Below are 18,978 nucleotides of genomic sequence, written 5' to 3' on the forward strand. Positions count from 1 at the left end.
CCTGACACCTCTTCAGATCCACTGCTGTGTTTTTTTTCTTCTTACATGGTAATCAGTTTGCAAATCAGTGCAGTGTCAGGGAGAGTGTTGCCAAGTTGTTTGGATCACTCCGCCTTAATCTGCGAGACGGCGGAATCGTTGCGGACTGCGGAGCACGCTAGTCTAGAGTGGATTTATGTTTTAAGGGAGGCTCAGAAGGCGGAGAAGAAAGAGATATTACATTTGAGAAATGAAGTGCTCTATAAAAATACCCCAAGCACCCAGGATGCGACAGAATAAAGAGGCTCAGTCATAATGCTGTTCTTTATGATTCATTGATGAATTATATTTCACAAAGAACTAGTTGGATGGTTAGGAATCCATTTACTGCTGTCCCATGCTGGCTGATGATTCTCAATATTTAAAAATAGCAAAACTTTATAAATTTAAAAGAAAGGCTGAAATTAAAGTTTGATCAGTGACTGGTGGTATTCTCAGAATTCTAAGTAAAAATAATAATGTATGAAAACATATAGTAACAAATAGTCACTGGTAAATTGTCAGTAGCTTTGTTTTGTTCTGCTGTGATAAACAGCTAAAGGTCATAATGCTTCACTGAAACTCAGTTTTTCAGCTCCGGTAGAATAGAGGAAGTGGGTTTTATACAAGCTCCCCCCAGGGACCTATCTTACCACAAACTGTTTCAAGAGGAGATGAAAAAATGAAAAAGGCTCTGTGAGTGTGGTGGCTTTTCCTCATTGAGTTTGGTCAGTGTTCCAGTTTTGGCCTTGACAGCTTCAGTAATGCTTATCATTGACTGGAAGAGTGGTTGTTCAGGATGTGACGTGAGCTGCGGTGCATGGGCACACGGAGGATAGGTGTGATGGCAGTGGATTAACAAGGTACACTAACCAGAGCCAGGATTGGCACAATTCCTCAGACTGGGGGAACAGCTGGGTGTATCTCTGCTCCCTTTCCTAAAACTCTGTTCCTCTCCATTTAGCTCGTCATGCTGTGGCAAACACAGACAGAATGTTTTTCGAGGGGAAGTCACATTCAAGGACCGAAGGGACCCCCCCAGCTGTGCTGTACGGTGGCCGTTTGGCTCATGAAGTGCAATCATCTTTTCCCAGGCTTGGAAAAGCCTGGGTGTGGGTGGGGCATTTGGTTGCAACAGATGACAGGCACATACTGCACCACCTTGCAGGGCCAGGAGCAGGGATGGATGGATGGATGTTTGGGGAATGAGGTCTAGGTTTGCTGATTTATGCTCTGCCACTAGAGAGCTGAATCAGCAGGATAGGGAGATGCGTGTGTGTCTAATAAATAACTCCTCTTCAAGTCGGTGTTTTCGCCCAATGTCTTCCCAGAGGAGAGAAGAGGAACCTTTTGGAGGCCTCTGCCCCCTGTCTGGATCTTGTGTGATCATTTTTTGATGAGAACGTTCCCCTTAGGACTGAGAATGTCAAGGTAGCTGTTGTAACAAGTTTATTGATCCTTTAAATTGTCATGAAAGTGCTGAATCATCACATACACACACACACACACACACATATGCATAGAACAAAGCTTGGATTAAGTCACAGTAGCTGCTCAGGGAACAAACAGAAACACCCTCCTTGAAATCCCTCCGAGGTGACATGAAAAAACAAATAATGCTGTGTTGTTATCATTAACGTGTTGCTTTCAAGAGGTGCTTAGAAAATCCCTCTAAGGCCTTCTCTTAGGGAATCAGTTCTGAATTACATAAGAGGATGTAAGGAATTTGGGAGGTGTATGCATATGAGAGCACAGTGGAGCAAAGAAACCAGACAAGGGTTTTCTTAATTAGGGATGATTTTCCTCCAGCAGTAACTTCAAATGCACTTTCCTCCTCTCCTCTCCCCATAATGCTTCGGTCTGGAGCATCCTTGGAGAGCCTGCATCACAAGAGATGAGTTACGCAGATATTCAGCTGGCCACAAGTCAACACATGTACTATTTACCAAAATATATTCATGCGTCTTCATGTTGTTTACTGACCTATTTTCAGATAAAAGAATTTCCTTTTTTTCCCAGCTTCAGCTTCTTTTGAGAGAAACTCCCCATCATGTTTTGTTTTTCTTTCTTTCATACTCATCCAGACTTTTTTGGCGCTATCTGAACTGAACTGAAATGAAATTGCATTTTCGCCAGAAGAAAATAACATAGGGCAGTTTATGTAACAGGTAAGCAAGCCGAGGAATAAGGAGTGGGGTGCCTTGAGAGAGGACCTTGCCAACAGTGGGGAGGGGAGAGGGAGGCGGAACACTGGATCGATGGCAACCCACAGCTCATTTTTAAGTCCAGGAGGAAGTTATTTGTGCAAGAGCTGTGGCATTGGAGATGGGGGAGCAGTAGACACACACACACATTTGCCTACAGATGTGATGGTGTCAGCAGGAAACATAGCTCTCCGGGGACTCCAAATGGCCTGTTAATATCCGTCCCCACTGTACCACCACACGTGATCTTACAAATCACCAACCTCACAGCGCTCAACTCGCCATGCCTCTGTCGAGCATATACACAGAGGCTGCTAATCGGACCCATCCATTATATGAGGGCAGGCTTGTTTCAGGCCACCGGTCATTCATGGTGATGGATGTGAATGAAAGCTGAGGGAGAGACAGAGAAAGAGAGAGACCTGTACAGTGGGAGAGCAGATTAAGTAAGTCATCTACGGCATTAAAGTATTACATGAAAACGCACTGGAGCATGATCCCATAGCAATGTATATTCCATGTATTAGTTTGTTATATAAATCCTGGGCTAATTTGACCACTCAATTCTGGCCATGCCCTCACAGTTTAGGAATATGATTCTTTGCTACAGGTGTGATTCCATACAAGTCTTCACAATAGAGTATTAACATACACCAATTGACAATGCTTCTCTTTGGGGTGGGGCAGAAAAAGAACCTCATTATCTTTTTTTTTTAATCTTTCACAGTGATCTGAATTGGTTACATTTATGTAGTGACAAGAAACGTCATCCACTTTAGTGTCTCAGTGCACATCGGCTGGTAAGCAATGGAATATGTGTGAAAGCTGGAATGACAAATCTATGCTGTATGATTTTGTAGCACTGTTACATTGACTAGAGGCACACAGGGGAGCCTATACAGCTCCATAGTGGAGTGTGAGCCAGTAAAACAATGACAAGCCCTATCTATCCACCCCAGGGTGGCTCCTCCGAAGTCTGGCGTATTAAACTGAGCCCTGAGATAAAGCAGATTCTTGCACAGTTCAGCCATGGGGGGAGATGCGCCCACTCTCCTTATGCATTCCAGTCGTGTTCCATATTGTTTGATATAATCAGCGTGGACCAGGGGGTACTGCGCAGCACTCAAACACATAGCCCTCCCAAGGGTAATATAAGCCTGAGTAATACTGACATGATTTATGCAGATTTCAACACATGGCTATGTGCAATATTGCATGTGAAGGCACACAGTTTTTACATGTTTTGGGAAGCACTGAGATATTTAAAGGCAGTTGTGTGATGTGTGCATGTATAGTATGCACATACTTGTGTGTGTATACAGTGTGTATATGCTCACGATCCGAGAGAGGATATTGCTTGGGGGTATATTCGGCTTTGCCAAGACAAACTGCGTCAGCCCAAGCATGGCCATTGGACCACTTTGGCCCAATGGCCATGCTTCACCTCAGATGCATTACTTTACCCACACGAGTTGCTTCATTTCCCAATGCAGGCTGAAGTGAGAGCACACAATAGTTATGCAATGCACTGTATACATTTCCACAGTTTGGCTGGGACTCAAAAATCCTTGATATATTTAAAAAAAAAAAAAAAAAAAGTTCCATGTGTCTGAACCAAGATAGGACTTAACATACCAATGGGACTGCCAGAGTGTTTCAGTTTTCCAAAACACTGGACTTACTTTCAAAACCTCCGCAGACACCCCCCAACCCCCACAATTTGGCATACATGTATTGTGAGGATGAGGTAGAGCCTAAGCCATTGCAGTAGGCTGGAAGGCTGTGTTGAGTATTTGACAGCGAGGGACTGGAAGATTTGATAGGTAATGTAAATCATGGAATATGCCTCAGTGGAGAGGAGGGAGGGGGTTAGAGCGGAGTGATTCTATCAGGAACCAAATCCTCCAAATGCAGCTTTGAATAAGAATGAAACAGATAAAGCTTGGAGGAGCCATCATAGGAACTGTAATATTAGACAAACAGGAGATTTGCAATACTGTTTTCTGAAATATCACAAGACATTATCAGTGCCCACTGGCTAATGTATAGCTTTTGCCTGAATTTAGAGGATGGTGCACTTGCTTTTCCATCTACTTCAGCTAACAAGGTGTCTGTAGCAGTGTGTGGGTGGAGTATCAGGGCAGTGTAGGTGACTGTAGGTCTTATCAGTGTTGAGAGCAGGGTTAGAGAGGGGAGGCGATGTCTAAGGGTGCTGGAATCTACTGCTCAACTTTCTGCAACTGTCAGGAGGTTAATTCCATGAAATATCTGTGGAGAGCACTTGATAAACCATATGTCAATCTCTTTCAACTGATTTTTTTTCCCTCTTGAAACAGCCAAACAGATTTCCACAAAGTCTCTCACACTACATAGTGCTGCTGTATATTAGGGGAATATTAGGAGAATTGACAACCAAATAGGGAGAAACAACTATGCCTGTTTTAATTAACCAATCCAACTGTTGACCTGATCATTCATGTGTTCATCCAAACAAACAATCCATTTTGAATTTAATATAAGGTCATGTAATTGTTGTGGTAGAATGAGTCACTTTGGAGCTGTTTTTCTAAATTAAACACTAATAATAAAAGAAAAGAACAAATACGCAGCACTATGAGGGAGCATCAGTATTCTGCTGCTCTCCAACCAGAGGGGATGGGTGGGTGGGAGAGGAGAGGAGCTCCTATCACTCCCCTCCGCTAATTAAAACTAACGACTCCAGGTGCTGCACAGCGCCGGGCAGAGGAACGGCCGGGCGGCGTGTTTGTGTTGGTGGTTCGCCTTCATTACCACCTCCATCCATTCTCCTTAGGAGCCCACCGCAGTATCGACTCAGATCCCGACACACAATGTGCAATGCAAGAAAAAAGGGGTGATCTAAATGCAAATGCTATGGTGTGATGCATTATGCGAGGTGTGAGGAGAAGTGATATGGGCAGTAGGGAGAAGATCCTTTCTTTTAGTAAAGGTGGTGGAATCTCAATGATGGCCGCTGGTCAATAGCGGTATCAGCCTTCTAATGTTCTCCAAAAGCTTGGGAATAGGGGAGGTTGTTTCTCAGCAGCTAAGGAGTCGATTAACATGTTCTTTCCTCGGCCTTTGAGGAAGCCGGTGATCAATGGAAGACGGGAAGAGAGTGAGAGAGCAACTATGTCTGTTCCCATCCCTGTCTTTTTAAATCACACCAGGTCTCAATAGCCCTTGGGTCATCCCGGCATTCCTCTCACACACACACATACACATACACACACACACACACACACACACACACACACACACACACACACATACACACACACACACTGTGAAGTGTGGCTCTACCCGAAGGCTGCACTGCACAGATCCATAATTATGACAAATAGTTACCTTCTTGATACTGCCGGCAATATCACAAGTGTAAAATATGGCTAAATTTAATTCTGGAAAATGGATCTGAGTAAAAGGTAGTTTGAAGCAGATGATGGTTTTTCTGATGGGCACATTCAGCTGAAATATAAAAAAACGAGATTAGATTAAAAGATTTAAAATATGATTTTTGTGCACACTCACTGTACCATGATCTTATTGAAATTGTATCACTGTCTGTGTGACATAGAAAAAGAGAGGCTGTGTGTGTTTCCTGCCATCAAAGTATTGAGCTTTTTGCAACATCAAAGCGTTTCCCCTGTGTCAAAGATACTGTAGACACAGTGGCTACTGGCCAGTGATTAGTGTAAACAAACAGCTTTCTTGAGAATGATTATCCCTTTTTAAAGAACACATACAAACTTTTTAATTTCATAAAACTAATGGCATATCCAAGTGAATTTGTAAGGTTACATATGTCTAACTTTTACCAGAATGCTGCCCTAAAATCATCCCTGAGTTTGCTGAATGAGTTGTGATCTCTAAGATCAATACATGATGGATAATTGGCAACGCAGTGTACCAGATAATTAAATGATACACTGATATAACTTAATTACATCTGTAATGCAACAACATATCCATTCTGCTCAGAAGACAAAACACTGGAGTTAGTAGCTGGTTTCCATGACTGCAGTCAGTGGCTTTTTCATTGGTCCATGTCATTATATGTGTAAACATTATTTGTTTTTGAGAAGTAAAAAAAACGTCAAGCTCCGCTCTTACGTCTATCAGCAGGTCTCAACGAGGGGAATCACATCCACCTGCTACATGACGCACATTTCCTAATTTGGACATCACTCCCAGAGTTGGGGATGTTCCCCAGAGATAAAGCTGAGCTACTGACACACACAAAGTGCTCCCGAGTGACTCTCCATAACCTGTTGTTCCCCTTCTCCTTTCCACAAAGTTAGGTTGTAAAAAATAGGCAATATATGCTAAGTGCAAAGCCAGAATCACCTTTGAAGTTCTTCCTTATACGTTACACAGTGTGCTGTCTCTGTGTTATGGGTGTATAAATAGGTAGAGGTCTGTCTGCAATGAGGCGAAGAGAAATGTTTTAGCTCAGTAATCAGCTCAGTCATCTATGATCTGGGAGACTCTAGTTCGAGACCTGGTGTGTGGACTTCCTCCGTAAGGTAGTTTATTCATGAACACTTATTGTAACACTTTAATTTTCAAAAATTAAAAGTGTAATAAAAACAAAAACAGGATTTTTAAGCCTCTTTCCACTTTTATTTCCCTAAAAGTAATCACATAATATTTCTCAGCTTTACAAGTTGGTGAGGGCTGCCTGAGTGTGCCTTAAAACAACTGAGTGGTACACAATGGATTATGGGATATTGTGAAGGATACATTGGTTTTGTACTCTAAATTCAGTAAAACAAAGCTGCATTTCTTAGACACATTTTTTGCACCCTATCCTTTAGAATGGGATAAAATTGTTGAGAACCAAAGTGGAAGGCATACACAGTCCAAAAATTTCTACAGATGGTAGTAAATCAAAAACTCAGACTCACTAGACAAAAGATCTGCACATTGTTTTACTAGCTCTACTAATTTTACATAAAATTATCATGTTAAGGTCTGTCCAGTACACATCACAGGGCAGTGCATTACTTACGTGGTTGCAATCTGCGTAATTATAATAATTAATCTGTTTCCAGACTTAACCAGTTATGATGAGCGGTGCTAGACAACACATTGTAATAAATTCCTTGAGGAAAAAAATGTACCTTTATAAAGAGGCTATGATAAAAAAGTGACCCCTAAACCCCCCCTGTTAAAAATGCAGCATTGCCCTCTTTTTAAACTGCAATCAGACCAAAATCCACCTGGTGAAATCTATTTGTGTGGTGGGAGCAGGTAGGACAGGAAATAGCATGGGTAATGTTGTTTATAAATAAATAAATAAAAACTGCAGAAGCTTGCACATCTAGTGGGCTAACAACAACAGTCCACAAGCCAATCACAGCAGTCAACCTTCCTTCTCTTCTTTTATTATTTCGCTGTTGTGTTATAAAACAAGGATAAAAACACATAATATTCCCTGATTGAGAGGTCAATCCCACCTCCTCTCTCAAACTGGCTGAACATCGGAGAGCCTGGTGATTTTGTGTGTCAAAGTTCAATCAGATTGAACTATGTGAAGCTAAACAGGCAGGTCTGTTCGCAACAGGAAGTGCATTGCCTCTTCCACATGGACATGAATTGGACGTAAAATCTGGTCTGACTGCAGCATTAAGGGGGAGACATGATTCCAATGTGCTCTTTGTAAAGGATTCCACTTTCTTCATTTTTTCACACAGCTCTCCACAGTATGACTGTACTCACTGCTCAAGGCTGAAAAATGTTTTCTTAATTGTGGGTGGTTGTGGTGAAACAGTGCCAGAGAGATCTCGGAAAACAAAAAGTAAGTACTGTATCAGATCTCAGGAAAACATTTTGATGTCTTTTTGTGAAGTTTAATTGTCAGTGACAAGACAGTGTCTATACTGTTGCTGTACTGTGCAGTATACTATGACGATAAGTATATACTGCATAGTATTAGTATGTAGTATGGATTTGAGACACAGCTTGCGTGTATCCTCCTGTCATGTCATACCTGTTCAATTGAAGCCTTCAGTTAGTTTCCCTCCTCTGTAGGTCACCTGGCTGCCTTTGTGATCAACCACCTGCCTGCACAGCTGCTTCTCATTTGCTCATTAACTCCCCAGTATATAGTGAGGAATTGTTTTCCCCTGCGCTTTTGTCAGGTCATTTTGTGTAGTTGTCGTATGTGTTCTCTGAGCCATTCATGTCTGCCTGTTGATTTTTCAAATGTGTATGTGTGTTTGTTTGATTCTACCTGGCTCCTTGTTGCCCGATGTTTAACAAAGTCAACTGTCTCTGAACTCTTTGACCGTTGTCTGTACCCTGACTGGACCATTCACCATGTCTTCCTCCTGCACATAAAATGCCTCGAACACTCAATGAGGTAACTTTAATTTGAATGCAATCCAATAAACAAACTTGCCTGAAGTGGAATCACTAAGCTATCAAGGATGAGACAACACAGGGATCATTGCGCTTGTTATGCCTATAGCATTCATTCTGGTTGTGTCATTGAAAATTCTTATTGAAGTTGTATCTGCCCTCAAAAGTGTTGATTTTCTTTTGATGACTTTTTTTGTCCTACCTAGCATTAGATGGCCTTTGGCATATTAAAGGCTGAGGTCCTGGCTTTAACGCTCATAAATCAAAATGGACTTAAGCTATTGTAACCAAACTTAGTGCATGTGTTCAGATGCAAGGTCCAGGCTTCAATTTACAGTCCTGGGATATTCTGCCACTATGGGGCGCCACAGATACGAAAAGTTTATATCTCGTAATCGGCTGCACGGATTTGCACGAAATTCAGTTTGCATGATCTGGGCTCATGACTCAGTCAATGCATAAAATTTGGTAACGATTGCTTAAATTTCTAAACATTTCATATTCCAAACTTTAAAAAATTAAAATAAGTCACCTGTATGTCCTACAGAGCTGAAATTGTGTTCAGCACATCCACCCAATATATCTATATCTCCACAAGTCTTCATACAAATTCTACAAAAATTCAGACATTCTCTGGATACTAGATATCCAAAGATCAAATTGTGAGTCTGCAGCTGTATTCACTATGTTGCTGTAATTTACTGTATGCACAACATTTTCTTTTTTGCTCAGTGTTGGATTCAAAACCACCAAAATATTTGACAGTACACCCAAAACCAGCAGAAAGGTGTGTGATTTTTTTTTTTTTTTTTTTTTTGTCAGAATTTGTCCACCAACATTTTGACAGTTGTAAGCATTTAAAGTTTAAACAGACAAAAATACCCCAGTTTTGCACGTGTGATGTTGTTGCCTCAAATAGTGAGAAGGTGTGTGGAAACCATGTCTCTCCAGTGGTGCAGTCCGTAAGTCACCTGGGAATTCAAAGGTCCAGGGTTCAAATACCCAGGTGGCCAAGTCCCACTTGCCAACAATGTAGCAATTCATGCATGCAGTATGTTTCCAAGTGCTTATTGAGGTCATATTAAATTGAAGGTTACCTATTGTGACCCTGTGAAAATTTCTTTTTATTATTTTTCTCTGCTAAAAGTGTTTGTGCAGCAAAAACCATGAGACCTAGAAAGACCAAAATTGGCAGCTAGGTTGCAAATATTACCCACTACTCATGCACATATAATGACACTCATTGACCTCAAGGTGATGCTGTAACAAAGTCTACGTTTTCACAATTATCTTGAAAACGACTTTCATCATTTTAATCTTTCAAGTCTCTCAAGTGCTCTAAAAATGTTTCTCAATTTTCTCAAAATCCTATTTTTGGCAACTCGTCAGAAACTGCTGGTCCAATCATCCAACATAGACAGGATCATCTACAGACTTCAGTTGTTAAAGAAATTTTGATATATCAATCCATTTCAGTTATACAAGCCAATCCATTTTTATCAAAATAGCAACAAATGTAGTTGTGTGACACATGTCTTCACTGAAGGTCATAAGCTACATCAAATATTTCTGAAAGTAGAGTTATATATGCTCTGAACAGAGCATCAGCATATAGTATGGACCACAATGAATTACTTTAAAGATGAAGAGTTTTGCTTCTTGTCAGTCTGCTTGGACCCTGATCATTGGCACTTGCAGCTATATTTAGTATTATCATTTCACCATAGGCACTTAAATGAATTGGCATTTTAAAAGTTGTTTATTTCCAATGGAAATTGAAATTTGTCTGGCCATATAATAGGGTTCCTTATTTGATGTAATAGTAGGCAATATTTTAATGAGAACAATATATTTTTGGAAAAAATGTAATATCAATTCATGGAAGCTTTTAAACATTTCTTGGTAGAAAGAGCTTTTCTGCAGAAAAAATGCTCTGGCTTCAGGAAATGAGTATTTCACATTTATATCACAGTGATGACCATTTATCACCTACATTTTCAAAAGGATCTTACACATCAGAATATTTAACTGTTCCTATTTATACATATGCTCACAGACAGACCAAAAAATAAATAGTAAGGCCAAAAAATGTAAAGAAAATATTTAATATTCCCATGCGTCCACCATATTGAAAAGAGTGACAGCTGCATAGAAAATGCATAAGCAATGTCTGCTGTTGGATTATAATAAATGTTGAAGGATGTCAGCTGCAATCTTACTCTTGAATGTGTGTGACGGTGGTGATGACAAAACACGGACGACATGGCAATTTATAAAATGAGCATCCATCATTAGACATTGATTATCATGAAAATGATTGTCAAAACTGACTGATTGCACTGAATTCTCTCTGTATGCATTTATGTATCAGGCACGTGTGTGTGTGTGTGTGTGTGTGTGTGTGTGTGTTTGTGTGTGTGTTTGTGTGTGTGTGAATGAAAGCTTGCTGCCCACACTGGTCACAGCTTATCACAAATTATGAGCTTGTTTATTCTGGCGATGTCTTTGATGGTGTTGCTGTGAGCCCATCACTGCAGTGTTGCACAGTGCTCCCCAAAGATGGTTCTAAAAATTTGATTCTGTTTAAAGGTCTGGTAACATGGCATAAAAACAGGCATGTTTGTCAGCATGCCTGTTTTTATGCCATTTAATGTATAAATTCAGGTATGTCCATTTAAAACCTGCACTATACAATGGATGATGTTTATAATTTATCATTTTAAGTATGACAGAACTAAACTTAATATACTAAATGTATGGTGGTCAATGGCATTTATCTGTTAGTAAGCTTTAGTGGCATTTAGTTTTCAATAAATGTTAAAGGAGGTGAGTTGCAGGAAATCAAATTGCTGTATATACTTTATACAGATATCAAATTGAAAGAGAAACTTGAAATAAGGAGTGTAGAAACTGAATGGTTTGAGTATGCAAATGATGTGATTCATCATTTTGCAGACACCAGATCCCCACCCCCCAAGAGAGACAGAGAGATTTTGGACCGATGTGTTAAACATCATCATCAAAACAAGCACCAAATGAGGGAATATCTTTTGGAAGAACGGTGTTCATCCCTCCTGTACCAGTTCCACAGACTTTGAGAATCTGTGATAAGAGGGCTTGTGAGTGCAAAACACCTAACAAAGACACTTTAAGTTGACTTTTCCTCTAATTTGTCACTGTGATGACCCCTGGTGTTATCTTTGTTTTGCTGTGTGATTCACCTGCCTGTTTGCTCTTCTCTTGCAGGTGATCATTAGCGCAACTGGGAACACCCCCCAGGTGTTCCCAGGTTATTTAAGTCTGGGCTGCAGCACAGCTCATTCTCTGGCTGACTCTCTGGCACCCAGCCGCTGCTGCTCTAGTTCTTCCCCTCTTCCCCACAGACGCCTTTTTGATTTGGTTATGTTGCTTTAGTTCTTCATCTAGGCTTTTATGCACCATACAACAACCCCACACACACATCTTCCACTCACGCACATTACACTATTGATTATACTGACATCCATACCCCATATTTTAAATATTTAATTATTTGTATCTCTTGTTACTCCTGTATCATGGTGAGTCTCCTATTTTGTTAAAGCTAAAGAGACGGGTCCTAACAGTCACCCATTTTTATATATAGAAATAGATTAAAAACATTATGGAATGTGATTCTGCAAAGACATACAGTACATTTGAATGTCGTGGGCTTTTCGGAGCACTGTGGTGATTATGTGACTTCTCTATTTCGTTTTCACTTATTGTCTTTTGCAAAATGTTGTGCACTCCTTGTGAGGAATTGGTATTAGTCTAAAAGAAGAAAGTTGAAAACAGGTGTAATTTTTTTCCACAGTAAATATAGTCTGTAATGTTCTGCAAGGAAAAAAATATTTATTCACTGATGACATATTGAAAAGGAGGTTGCGTGTCAGTTATTCATGAGGGCAACCTTCAGTATAACCTTGCTGTTAAACCTGACAGTCCTTGAATGAAATAATTTTCAGTTGATAATACAGAGAGGGAATTCAGTGTCTGCTGCCCTTTTTTTTTTTTTTTTCGGTGAAAACACCACAGGAAATCTAAAACACAGTATGATTTCTTTTTCTCTGGCTTTTAACCTGATTCGCCAGGGTTTGATGGAAGATACCACGCTTACTGAGGTGGAGTAGAGAAGGCTACATCTTTGAGTAAACTGATTTTATTTTTTTCTCACCAGTGGTAGCTGCAATAACGGGCTAAGCAAGCACAAGGGCATATTGGTAATCTGAACATGCCAGTGCTTTCTTGAATTTTCCAATAACATGTTTCACACAAATACAAATACAAATACAGACAGGAAGTACACACACCAATGTAGCCAGACTTTTTATTTCTATTTTTACTTATTTTGCTACCAAATACTATTGAAAATAATAATCAAGTTGATCAGCTCAGAATATTGCCCTGCCCATCCTGTAAAATTGCTTCTGCTGACTACTCCAAAACATGAAATTAATAATTTCCTGGGCTCTAGATTTCTCCAGACAGAACTCTCATTGACCTTGTGAAGATCATCATACTCATTACACAATGCTGTGATTTAAAAATGAAAAATTAAAAAAAAAAAAAGCGCAAAACTTTAAATATGGAAAAAGGAGGAAAAGGATAAATAGCGACTTCATATAACTGAGAATGACATTTTAATATTTCGGGAGATGAATATCTGTTTAAGTTTGTCAGTGACAGAGAACAGGAAACAAAACAGATCTTATAAAAGTTACTCATACTGGTATTCATTTTGTGTTATGCATTGTGTTAACAATTTTAAGTGCCAATAAATTTTAATGTGATAATAAAGTGTAGGGTCTAAAAGTGCAGTTGCATCACCGACTGAGACCAAATCCAACAATATTTTCAGAATTGTGAAAGAATATTTACAATTCAAAGTGCCATAAATTGCCTTTTATTGCTTGATATCTTACTATAATTTATGTGACACATATTGCAAAGGTACAATATTTACCTTATTCCATAATGATCAAGACACTTGTGTTATTTGCCGTAAACCTACATCTATATCCAAATAGGGATAATTTAAGACTCATTGCTGTTCAATATTTCCTTTAGTAAAGAACACAAAACATTTTTGCATTTGCTTTAAATGTTCATTATTTATTCTAGAACAAATATTAATTCCATAGACTTAATTTAGATGAAGAAACCATCATGTCTGAATTATTTCTAGAAACAAATTTACATTCATTGAGCTTACAAAAAGACTTACAGGGTGAAAGTATGAAAAATAATAAATACAAAGAATAAAGAGTAGCCATTTTTTCATTATTTTCCAGTGCTGCTCAGTGAATCACACCTCCTTTAAAATATGTTACAAAAAAAAAGGTAAAGAATGTAGCTCAGGCAATGCATTGGAGAGAGAGGTCAAGAAGAGGTCATTCTTGGTGTGAGACAAAAAGCAAAGCAATAAATTAATATTTAGTGGTTGTTGTGCGAATCCTCAGAACCTGCAGCAGAAACCGCAGCCCCTGTTGCCCTTGCAGCAGTTGCAGCACCAGTGGCACAAGGAGAGGTGGCTCTGACGCTTCTGTCTGATGTGATTTGGCATCTGTGAGAGAGACAACAAGCATGAGCAAGGTGTTCATCACCAGCATTTCATCCTCTCCTTGTGTGGAGAGAGCACCAGGGTACTCCGTGGGGAAAACACATCCACTTACATTTTAATTTGCTCATGGTAATTGGCTTAATTCATTCAGTCAATTGAACATACCATCCACGATTCCATTGATATCTCTTGATGTGCCACAACTGGAGTGTCATTGCTCCCTGCCTCCTCCGGCTCTTGCACCTGTTAATGAATTATGCACATTTAAGAGCCACGTCTTAGCATCCTGACAAAACATTTATAGTTAATAAGCAAATGAAGTGAGTTTAAGTCAAATTCTTACCCCAGTGAATGGGAGTGCAGAGCTCTCCAGAATGCAAATAAAGGCAAGCACGAGTGTCACTGCAACTGCAATGCTGAATGCCTTCATTTTAGCGGGGGTTAAATGGTTTAGTTATTAAATCCTTTGAAGATTAGAGCTGATAGATCTTCTCTCTCATGGGTGTCAGGCCACCGAAGAGCACCACAATATCTTCAATTTATTCTTCAGCTCCAGTGATGGATGGCGATTGTTTGGGAAAGTGGATTTCTTCAGATCTTCCAGTGACCCCTGTCAGCTCTTTCTCAAGTCCTTCCGCTGTCTGATGGTTGAGCATACCGAGTGTGCTGGTATTTATACACACTTGGGCGAGTGTTGCTTCATCACTCTGGGAAGCCCTGCCCATTCCTGGCAGCAGTTACCTAACTCCACTGGGGAAGTTTTGACCTCCTCTTTTCACCCCTTCATAGTTCTGCAAAACTGAGGGAAATTCTCCGTTCTATTTTTGATTGTGGCCCCCACTGTCTGTTCAGCAATATCAAATCAACTATAAACTTTTAAATTAAATTACTTTCCGCAGACAGAACACATAATTCCACACATGAACAAGCTGCTGCTGCTGCTGCTGCTGCTGGAGACCATCAGTTTTACAATATACGAAGGCAATATGTTTTCTGAATATGTATTCCTTCATACTCGTAGAGATCCGTGGAAAAGAATATGACTTTTCCTGAAGAAAAAACGGGAGAGAGCTTTGGAGATTCCCACAGCAAAGGCCAAGGCTGCATTGGTCAATCTATTGCATGGCTGACTGAGCTGCACTTGTTTCGACCCACGAAATCCTTTACTAAGGAGAGGGAGCCACTTTGGAATATCCATTGCTGAGTCTAAAGGATGTAATTACAACCTCTCAAATGGAATAATTAGCCCCTCATTTTCAACACATTCAGTTTTTGCATAATACACAGGAACCTGCAGTTGAACCAAATTAAATCCTTTTGAGCAGCGGAAGAGTAGCCAGGATTAAAAACCCCTATTTGAGAGTCAAGGTGTCTCAATAAGCAGCAGTTATAGATGAATATAATGTAATCTGATGAGGTTTATTACTGTATGTGTGGATGGCAAAGAGTTGCATTGCTCCAGGAGATTTACCCTGCAACAAAACATATCATGACTTAATGTCCATGACAAGAAGAAGCACAGATTAGTTGTTGATAGATTCATAAATATTTTCAACAGTGTGAAAAGACAACAGTGTGGATTTAATGACGATGACATCATAATGAACCAAATTTTTAAAAACTGCCTGGAAAAATCACAACTCTAAAAATGTAGGATTATTTTTCACCTTATCACCAAAATAGTGACACCTTTAAGTTTAATTAACCTGTGTTTAAAAAAAAAACTACTCTAAAACATCAGGCTGTGAATGAATACAAAAATCAACAATGGTGGGAATGAAATAACAAAAAAAGCAAAATAGTACAAAAGGTATAAACTGATAAACTGGGCTGTGCACTCTGATAAAATCAGAGGCCATTTGAATTCTCATTACACCTTCAACGTCTTTCCAAATTGCCTGCGCTGACTCAATTAGTGAAACAACATGTCGCGGGACCCCTGCGTCAGTCTGTCTCGTTCACTGATAACCCTGCTGGCCCATGTGCTTGCTTTGGGTGACCACAACGTCAGTGTCAATAAATACAACCATGAATGGCACCACATCTGTTGGAATCTACCCATATTTTTCTAATACGAAGCAGGAACGTTATGTTATCTTTTATTTATGCATTTTTAAGTGTGTGCTTATCTGTGTGTATGACTAAGAGTATTGGAACCAGCACGCCATGTCCACTCATGATGAACACATGTCATTTTGTTTGCCATGTTTCACTGAGTATGACTCATCTCATGAGAAATCTGAATATGACACTGATTGACTCTGCAAAGACAAATATATTAGGCTATATACAGAATCTCTGTGAGTGTGTGAGGGTAAGAAATAAAGAAGATGACATAAAAAAAGAGTTAAAAAGAAAAAAGTAGAAAGCGTATAGATCTGGGTATTCCAATCATGCGTGTTTGGGTCTGTGTTTTCCTGAGTATACGTGTCTCTAAACAGCCACCGAGACTATCAGTAGGAATCTTCTGGCCAAACAAAGCTAGGCACCAGCACGGCGGGCAGACTCACTTCAGCAGGCGCCACTCTACCTTTTTCCCCTGGTCAAGGGCATTGTCCCTGTCTGTCACTGTTTCATCATCGTCCTCTTCTCTGGCCATTTCTCACCCCCTTTTCCCTCCTCCTCTCTGTCCCTACAACCTTTATATGGAGCTGCAAAACATTACTACACACATGAAACTTGACATCTATGTCAGCTTGTCTTCTACAGTCTTGTCTGGCAACACAGACTGTCGCCCGAGGTGTTTACATCTGTCCTGCAAACTGGGCTACAGAAGAACCAGTGTTGGTACATTCATGAACATGTCAATCTGTAAATAAATATGAGAATGTCTCATAGTCATGGTCTCTGACCATGTGCTGCTCCTGACAACTTTTGACAAAACCAATGTCACTCTTCAGACTGAGGGGGCAGTGTGGAGCTCAGGTTAATGGGTTGCTGCACTTTGTGAATGGTGACCGAGGAGAGGAATTCCCCAGCTTGTGAGGAATGACAGGCATGTTACAGTATGTCAGTGGAACTTCCAAAGTATAATTGATCAGTGTCAGCCTTTATTATATGCAAGAATAAGGCTAAAATAATATGAAGTAGATTAAATTATATTTATATAGCACCCTTTATAAGAAGAATGTAGCTGAAAGTGCTCTACAATAAAGACGGGCAAGAAAACAGAAACAAGACAATCAAATACAAATACAATACAAAATTATTACTAGGTAAAATATTAGTTGAAAGACAACTTAAATGTTTTTGGCTGTAACACTATGGGACACATGTCCCACAACAAAATTGGATTTCTTTGAAAAAAAAAAAAAAGACAAAAATTGGAAGAAAAAAAAGCCTCTTAGAGATTTTTATACAATTATTAACAAGATCTTAACTTTTTTGTAATAGGGTGGTGCACTAAATGTTGCAATCGCCTAAATCTGCTGACAGGCTTCACACATAAATGTCTTTTTATGATAAATGTAAATTTAGTTACTAAAATCAGAGTGTTTCACAATCTGAATCAGAGTGTTTCACAATCTGATTTTAGCTGCTTGAAAAAAGTGCTAAATCAGTTGTTTACTGTAAGCTGGTTGTTGTAAAAGGTTTCAACCATTTAATGTACTGAATAAGCCCCATTGAGTGAATTAAATGCATCCAAATCTGAACTGTCATATGTCTGACATTCCTTGTTGTGGTCAGAAAATCTTGAAAAACATACAATGATTGGAAATAGCGATATCAGGCACAGGACATTTTCATTGTTTATCCCCTGCAATATTATTCTTACTTGAGGATAAGTTTGATCAGTGCCTATGATACTGTAGAATCAGAGGCCAAGGCTCTCCTAGATCAGTGTTTTTTCATTTGATTTTAGATGCTTTGCATGATGCTTTTACTGCTTAAAAGGTAGTTAAATGATTGTGCTATATTGTCATAACCTGTTTTTGACTGTGGTGCAGTGTTAAACTGATAGTTGTACAGGGCATAAAGCATTCTGTGTACTACCAGGCTTTACTGAATGAATTACATGAGCTAAATGAATAAATTATATTCAAAAAACCATTTCAGAGAACATAACTGAACTGATTCTGAACTGTGAGTTGTCTGACGTTCCTTTTTGTTGTCAGGAAGCCTTTAAATAAATATACAATAATGATCGGAAACATTTTCAGTGTTTATCCCATGCAATATTATATTAAACATTCGTTTTAGACAGTACATTCCCGGCTGTTTCTTCTTATTTGTAGGTGCAATCCAATCTGTGAGCCCCAGAGCTTTAAGGTTGAGTCAAAGAGGTCTTTCAGCATTTGCAAAATAGATCTTCCTGTCAGTCTGATCAGTGCCTGATACTGCAGAGACCATTTTAGATCATTTCTATCCCCTTTTTCCTGACAGCAGCAGAATACATACCTTTGTGCTGATACTACTATTATAACCAAGACAGGTGCTGTGTAGTTATTAATGTAGGCCCAGGAAAGATGAGAGTCAGTGTGGTGCACAGGTATGAGAAGCATTATGTATGTCAGATGGAATAAGAATCTTTCTGTCAGACATTCTCAACAAATAACAACCTCTGAGAGAGAGAAGGACTGCGAAACAGGCTGAGGCAGTGGACAATATACGCTCCTGACAGGGCGCTCCTATAGCTCAGAAAGCACAAAGGTAAGACAAGCCTGCAGGACATGAAACTGTGGCTTTCCAGCAGAATTTGTTGGCCAGCATGAATTCAATGAAAATCAGTCAGCCGTGTGCTGCCTTTGGTGAACGTGCCTAAACACAAAAATTAAAACAGGACTTTTCCAATTC

The 18,978-nt window shown here is 39.6% G+C and overlaps 1 protein-coding gene and 2 long non-coding RNA genes across 3 annotated transcripts; 1 reads left to right on the forward strand and 2 right to left on the reverse strand.

The window, feature by feature from the left end:
- Positions 1-1,449: 1,449 nt before the first annotated feature.
- LOC122987641 lies at positions 1,450-8,297 on the reverse strand. The gene is made up of 3 exons (XR_006404537.1): positions 8,233-8,297; positions 2,002-2,615; positions 1,450-1,898 (listed from the first exon to the last, which is right to left on the reverse strand). It is a non-coding gene; the product is annotated as an uncharacterized LOC122987641 (long non-coding RNA).
- Positions 8,298-8,516: 219 nt separating this feature from the next.
- Positions 8,517-12,199, forward strand: LOC122987642. Its single transcript, XR_006404538.1, has 3 exons — positions 8,517-8,604; positions 11,559-11,722; positions 11,850-12,199. It is a non-coding gene; the product is annotated as an uncharacterized LOC122987642 (long non-coding RNA).
- A 756-nt stretch (positions 12,200-12,955) lies between these two features.
- LOC122987393 (hepcidin antimicrobial peptide) lies at positions 12,956-14,830 on the reverse strand. Its single transcript, XM_044359268.1, has 3 exons — positions 14,528-14,830; positions 14,350-14,427; positions 12,956-14,187 (listed from the first exon to the last, which is right to left on the reverse strand). Exons 1-3 carry the CDS (start codon positions 14,612-14,614, stop codon positions 14,080-14,082), a joined length of 273 nt encoding a protein of 90 aa, XP_044215203.1. The 5' UTR covers positions 14,615-14,830; the 3' UTR covers positions 12,956-14,079.
- Between the last annotated feature and the right edge of the window lie 4,148 nt (positions 14,831-18,978).

The sequence above is a fragment of the Thunnus albacares genome, chromosome 8 (genome assembly GCF_914725855.1).
Source record: "Thunnus albacares chromosome 8, fThuAlb1.1, whole genome shotgun sequence".
NCBI classification, from domain to species: Eukaryota; Metazoa; Chordata; class Actinopteri; order Scombriformes; family Scombridae; genus Thunnus; species Thunnus albacares.